The sequence below is a fragment of the Podarcis erhardii genome (assembly GCF_964252035.2).
Source record: "Podarcis erhardii genome assembly, chromosome: 12".
In the NCBI taxonomy this organism is placed as follows: Eukaryota; Metazoa; Chordata; class Lepidosauria; order Squamata; family Lacertidae; genus Podarcis; species Podarcis erhardii.
The window spans coordinates 2,620,861-2,628,242 of NC_138513.1; the positions used below are offsets into that span (position 1 = coordinate 2,620,861).

General features: G+C 44.8%; 1 protein-coding gene across 1 annotated transcript; it reads left to right on the plus strand.

The window, feature by feature from the left end:
- Positions 1–427: 427 nt before the first annotated feature.
- Positions 428–4,560, plus strand: LOC309326299 (keratinocyte-associated transmembrane protein 2). Its single transcript, XM_081834887.1, has 2 exons — positions 428–1,041; positions 3,442–4,560. Exons 1-2 carry the CDS (start codon positions 577–579, stop codon positions 3,571–3,573), a joined length of 597 nt encoding a protein of 198 aa, XP_081691013.1. The 5' UTR covers positions 428–576; the 3' UTR covers positions 3,574–4,560.
- Positions 4,561–7,382: the final 2,822 nt, after the last annotated feature.

The following is a 7,382-nucleotide window of genomic DNA, read 5'->3' on the forward strand; positions in this document are numbered from 1 at the left end:
CAGTCTAGCTGCCACATTCTGGATTAGTCGTAGTTTCCGGGTCCCCTGCTGCTCTGGGAAAGTACGCCTTGGTTTAAGAACGCTTTGGTTTAAGAACGGTCTTCCGGAACGAATGAAGTCCGCAAACCATACAGTGGTACCTCGGGTTACATATGCTTCAGGTTACAGACTCCGCTAACTCAGAAATATTACCTCGGGTTACAAACTTTGCTTCAGGATTAGAACAGAAATCGTGCTCCGGCGGCACGGCAGCAGCAGGAGGCCCTATGAGCTAAAGTGGTGCTTCAGGTTAAGAACAGTTTCAGGTTAAGAACAGACCTCCGGAATGAATTAAGTACTTAACCTGAGGTACCACTGTACTATCATTGACACCCCTCGTGAAATCAAGATACACCATGAGAACCTTTGTTCAAAAGTCCAGATTATCCTGATTTTTATTTCCTTTTCCCAGGCACTACAACCGAGGCAGAGCTTTCTGAGAGTGTAAATGTCTCGGCATCCAGTTCCACGACTCACAACTTACCGTCTGGTTCAAAAGCCACTGAGGACAGAACAAGGACGACAACAAATGAAGTCATGCCACCAACATCTCCGAAGAGCGGGGCTTCTGTGTTGCCTGGGCCAACTGCAACAGAAGGGAAGCAGGCAACCTCTGCGGCGCCAGCTTCTGCGACTCCTACTTTGCAAACAGATGCTGATACTTTGGAAGATACCAATATTAACGAAGATGACACGGTGGACGACACGGTGGACAAAAACCACGTTCCTAGCTTCCTCCCAACGGCCAAAGGAACGGCAGATCCTGCAGACTATTACGGCCCCTACGGGATGGCGTCTGACGATCAAGACGACCAAGGCATCTCGGAGTTTACGGAAGAGTTGGACAGCATGCACAGCTATGAAAATAAGAAATTGCTTCCTGACGAGATGAAGGACACCTCTTCCTCGGAGCTGGAAGAGGATAGCCATTTCTTTTTCCATCTGGTTATCGTTGCCTTTTTGGTAGCTGTTGTTTACATCACGTATCACAATAAAAGAAAGGTAGGCCGCCTTTTTAGGTTATGGTTTTGCAGTATAAGATGGAACACGGGTGGCGCTGTGGGTTAAACCACAGAGCCTAGGGCTTGCCGATCAGAAGGTCGGCGGTTCGAATCCCCGTGACGGAGTGAGCTCCCATTCCTCGGTCCTTGCTCCTTCCACCTAGCAGTTCGAAAGCACACCAGTGCAAGTAGATAAATAGGTACCACTCTGGCGAGAAGGTAAACAGTGTTTCCATGCGCTGCTCTGGTTCGCCAGAAGCGGCTTAGTCATGCTGGCCACATGACCTGGAAGATGTATGCCGGCTCCCTTGGCCAATAAAGCGAGATGAGCGCCACAACCCCAGAGTCGGCCATGACTGGACCTAATGGCCAGGGGTCCCTTTACCTTTACCTTTGCAGTATAAGTACAGTCATACCTTGGGTTCCAGACGCTTCAGGTTGCGTGTTTTCGGGTTATGGACCCGCCAAAAGCTGGAAGTACTGGAACGGGTTACTTCCAGGTCTCGGGGGTCGCGCATGTGTAGAAGTGCTAAATCGCACTATGCGCAGATGCGCCAAATCGCAACCCACGCATGTACAGACGCGCTGCTGCGGGTTGCGATTGCTACGGGTTGTGAACGTGCATCCCGCACGGTTCTCATTTGCAACCCGAGCGTCCACTGTATGCAGTTGCGCTGGCAGTTTTACATTACATTGCAAGTAATCGCAACGCAGGTGTTTGAACAGAATTGGAAATCTTCTCATGAGTTGACTTCTATACCCCATTTCTACAAATTTGTACTCAAAAGTGGCGTGCAAAAGAAAATGCATTCAAAACTCATGCACAAATACATAATACCATGGGGGGAATAGAAGACATTATCATACAAGATATACAACAAAAGCTCCAAAGTAATTACAGTGGAACCTCTACTCACGACCACATTCTGTTCCGGAGGCCCATCCTTACGGCAAAACAGGTCGCTGGTAGAAGCACTGTTGTGTGCAGGCGCATTAGGCGGCAACCGCTTCTGCGCATGTGCAGATAGCACCCCTTCTGCGCGTGCGCGAATCGCAGCAAACCCGGTGTTTCCTTCCGGGTTTGCCGCGGTCGCGACCTGGAATGGGCCTAAGTAGAGCGGGACGTAAGTTGAGGTTCTACTGTAACAGGGAATATTTTCATAAGCATTTCAAATATACAGATGCCCGTGTTCTCCGTCAGGGCAAATGCAGCAAGTTGGGAAATGCAGGCTTGCAAAGCTGAAAATCTTAAATTAAGAAGGGTTCCAGTGCATCATATTGGGATAGCTGGGGAGCCACTGCAGAAAAGGCCCATTTTTATGCAGCCCCCCTCCACACCTCGCAGAGGAGGTACAGGAAGAAGGGCATGACAGGATGACATCAGGGTCTGGGTCAAATCATATGGGAAGATGCAGTCCGTGGAGTATTTAAGGCTTTATAGGTCAAAACCAGCACTTTGAATTGTGCCCAGAAACTACTGTATTTTTCTGACCATAACACTCACTTTTTTCCTCCTAGAAAGTAAGGGGAAATGTCTGTGCGTGTTATGGAGCGAATGCCTACGGGTGGCGGGCGGGGGGATCTGCTGCTGTCGTGAGCAGAGGATCCATGGTTCCCCTTCCATCCCTCCTCGGTGGCTCGCTTTGAAACAGCAAAGCGGGAGAAGAGCCGCTGAGTGGGGAAGAGAGAGGGACAGAGAGCCTGCTTCTTTAAAGGAGCAAAGCGGGAGAGGAGAGGAGCCGCTAACACGAGTCCGGAGCTGTTTTTTTCAGCAAGCCGGGGAGGAGGGAGAGAACAGCTCGCTAAATAGCAGCAAAGTTTTTCGCAAGCAGGCTCTCTGTCCCTTCTCCTCCCCATTCAGCTGGCTAAATAGCAGCAAAGTTTTTCAGAGACGTGGAGGAGGGAGAGAAGCAGAGTCTTTAAAGGAGCAAAGCGGGAGAGGAGAGGAGCCTTCTCCGCTTATACCCCTCTTCTGCATTATTAACAGCATCCTTCTCCACCCACCCCACGCCTATTCCTTGTCCCTTGAGTGCTTTTCCTTCCCTCCCCATTTAAAACGTGGTTACAAAGCATGGATCCACATGGATCCTCAGGATTTTTGCATTGGGCTACCCCAAACTCACTGTCAGATCACATGTCTGTGGCCACAGCATGAACCACAAAAATCATACATCCACTGTTTCGTTTAGAATATTTTTTTTTCTTGTTTTCCTCCTCTAAAAACTATGTGCGTGTTATGGTCGGGTGCGTGTTATGGTGCGAAAAATATGGTAATTAGTAGGTGCGTTTAGTGAAGGAAATGGTTGTGATGACTTGCAAACGTTGACAAAGCAGAAAGCGTTTTCCCTTGAACCGTATCCTCGTTTCTTTGTCGTTAGCTAATTGTTTCTTTTCTCTCTAGATTATCCTCTTGGTCCAGAGCAGAAGATGGCGAGATGGCCTTTGCTCCAGGACCGTTGGATACCATCGTTTGGATCAAAATGTCAACGAAGCCATGCCTTCATTAAAAATCACCAATGATTACATTTTTTAAAAGCGGCGTGATCTGAGTTGACTGAGCTAGTGATTTCCTTTGCCTGAGGTGCAGGTGTTTGCCATAAGCAATGATTTTGCTCACTCTCCCTTGCCTTTCAAGTTCTTAGCCTTATACGAGGGCATAGGAGGTTAGCATTTCCTTCAGGTGGCAGCCAAACTTAAAAATCAGTGTACGTAGTGCCGTTGTTAATCACGTTTATTATCTTCAGTGTATTCCCTTCTGCCTGGAGCAGTCCTAGATTAGAACATAGCCAAGTAATCCTCAATATTCAATGTATTGCTAAATCTGGCAACAGTGAACCACACTGAAAGGAACTCTGGCGATTCTCTTTTTGCATCATGCGTTCTCTTCTCTCCCTCAGTACAGATGGGGCGGGGGGAAACTTAATACAACAAAGTGTCTGGCTCCTTACTTTAAACCACATCACTGGGGTGAAGATCTATCTGATATTTGTTCGCTATAGCCTTTTAAGTAGACATGCATTTTAAGAGAACAACCTTTGACATGTTACCAGTCAGCCTGTCTCTTTGTACAGCTTACAGATACCCATTTAAATACTGGTGGTGATTAAGAGGCCATTTATTATTTTCTTTCTTTCTCTCTCTGCCATTTTCTCTGCAAAAGAAAATGCCTTTAAAACCCCAAAGTTGAGAGAAAACCTCTCTAGGCTCGAAGCTGAGATACATGAAAGTTCAGCAAAACAAGCTCATCTGCACCACCCTCAATATTTTAACGGTTGCCAAGACACAACTTGTGCTTTTATTCCATTGCAGCGAGGGAAGGGGAGAGATTTATTATTTCTTGTTCTAATCAAGGCGTAGAATTGTCAGGAATTCGAAGTTTCCCAGCTTCGGCAAACACTGCGTTATTTTCTTTTAATTTCGGGACAGACAAAAAACTCTTGCATATAGCTTGTACAGAAAGTTCTTGGGACGTCGGGATTTAAAAACAAATAATAAATAAATAAAGTATGTACTTTTGCTATTTATGTTTACTTCCACAAGTTGTAATTAGTAGTTTCACTTTAATGTACACCTTGTTCATGAACGATTCGTTTTGAAGGACTGAAAAAATATGTATATGATCAGTAGGAACCTTGAATTTATATCCAAGTCTTGTGCTATTCTGAAAAACCCTTGAACCTATTTAATGAGAAGAGTTGCAGTGGTCACGATCTTGCTTAATGAAGCTTCTGCAGTAAGCATTCCTAAATAGGAAGAGGAAGAAGAGGAAGTCAAACGATACTTGCCAAAACTGTTTTCTTGCGGTAATTTTTATCATATTTGAACTTGTATCACTTTTAATAAGATTTCCCCCCCCCAAATAAACCCCAAGGATATAATTTTGTAGGAACTGCCGCTTGATTTGTGGTAATTCCATAAAAGCAAAAAAAGAAAAAATTGTTGTGCGGGTGTGAAAATTGCACAAGGCACATGACAATTATGTGCAGCTTCGAATGAAAAAATTATTTTTGTTTAGTTTGCTCGGAGAGCAGCACAAGGTGGTTGGAGCAGTGTAAGGTGTGACTTGTACCATTTTATATTAAAGGGGTGTTGTTTTTTAAAGGATGTAGTTGGAGGATATTTTCCTATAAAGTCACATCAGTATTTTTCAGTCATTGGTGCATAATCACAGATGGTCTACACAAAGGTGTTGTCTGAGTTGGGGCTCAAGAAACAGAATAAGGCCAATGGGACTTTGTGGATTTAGAGCACAGTAAACAACCATTTAAGGGATGCGGGGGGCGCTGTGGGTTAAACCACAGAGCCTAGGACTTGCCGATCAGAAGGTCGGCAGTTCAAATCCTCGTGACGGGGTGAGCTCCGGTTGCTCGGTCCCTGCTCCTGCCAACCTAGCAGTTCGAAAGCACCTCAAAGTGCAAGTAGATAAATAGGTACCTTTCCGGTGGGAAGGTAAACGGCATTTCCGTGCGCTGCTCTGGTTCGCCAGAAGCAGCTTAGTCCTGCTGGCCACATGACCCGGAAGCTGTACGCCGGCTCCCTCGGCCAATAAAGCGAGATGAGCACCGCAACCCCAGAGTCGGCCACGACTGGACCTAATGGTCAGGGGTCCCTTTACCTTTAAACAATCATTTCGACTGCTTACGTTCCAGCTTGCTAGGATATCACTTCATGCTTTTTGTCTGCATTCAGATTCTCTTCTTTTTCTTCTTGTCCTGGGCTACTCCAGGCTACTTGAATGCCCCTAGTATTCCCATTTTTCCATTCTTAATGTGTGTGCCTATCTGGCTTCCAAAGGGTGTTTAATGCTTATTGCCCCAATTGCTGCTTAATACTTTAGTTAGTCTCAAAATGGTTTATCTAGCTATACACACATCAAACAACAAAACACAGAAACTACATTCTAATCCTGCGCAGTATGAAACCAAAATACAACAAAAGCAAAAGAATTTCCGTAGATTCAAATGGTGAAGAACTTCAGGCGCTTCTGTGGGCGTCTGGAACTGTTTTCAAGCAGTTCCCCAGAAGGTAGAAATGGATGAAGACCTGTGTGTTATTTCTAACCTAGGCGACAGGTGCATTGGAAGAATCCCTGAGAGCAGGCATGTCCAAAGTCTGTTTTGGGGGTCTACTCCAGCCCGCCAGTTGGTTTAATCTGGCCCCTGTGGCAGTTTATTTCCTGGGGTAAAAATCTAAAAAATACCTCAATAACCTCAATCCTAAAAAAAGCTTGAAATATATATAAAAGATTTTTAAAATGTCCAGCCGCTCCAGTTTTTAATTTTTTCAATTTTGTGTTTGTGTGTGTGTGTATGTTGTTTAGTCGTGTCTGACTCTTCATGACCCCATGGACCAGAGCACGCCAGGCACTTCTGTCTTCCACCGCCTCCCGCAGTTTAGTCAAACATATATATGTTTAGTCAAACATATATATGTTATATATATATGTTATATATAATTTTTTAATATATATTTTGACCGCGTCAGACCAACACAGCTACCTACCTGAATCTAAAAAAACCTCAACAACTTCAGTCCTAAAAAAAGGTCTACTCCTCACGGCCCTTCTCTTCATCAAATCTGGCCCTCTTTGAAAAAAGTTTGAATACCCCTGCCTTAGGAGGCTTTCCCAACTTTTGACACATCAAGCTGAAAGCAGACAACTCTGCAAAGTACCAAAGACTCAAACCCAGTTACCTGCAAGCTGGGCTGTTCGTAGGCTGAACAGTTGCCAGAAACTACATGAAAAGAGAAGACCCTTGTGTTCAATGTTCTGCTTGCAGGTTTCCCATTTGGACATCTGGCTCGCCTCTTTGAGAACAGGACTTGATGGACCATTGGCCTCACCCAGCAGGTTCTTACATTCTTAAATCAAAAACCACACTTTAAAAATGCAACAGAAATTCGGCTCGTGCAATCTTGAGGTTTTGGGAAATCTACAAGGAACTGCGTGTTTTTGCAAAGGCTGGGATAACGGAATAGCTTGTTACTGTCAAACTTTGTTCACCGTAATTTATTAATATAATTACTGATAGTAGTACAGATAATGCAGTACAAACATTTTATATTTCTTCTTCTTACACTTTGAACAGCGGCAGATCAACATTTTACCTAGACTGATGCAAGACAGCATTACTTGGGATAATTCATGGTCAACGTAGTTTCAGAACAGCCTAAACTAGATTCAGAGGAAGGCTACCAAACAAAGCTGCACAGTCTTAACTTCCGTATCATGCGTTAGTCACGGCATCTGTCTAGCAAAATAAAACATTCTAGCATTTCTCAACCTGCTCATCAGCCCCTGTGCTCCTTCCTAGCAAGGAAGCAAAGGATTTTACACATATA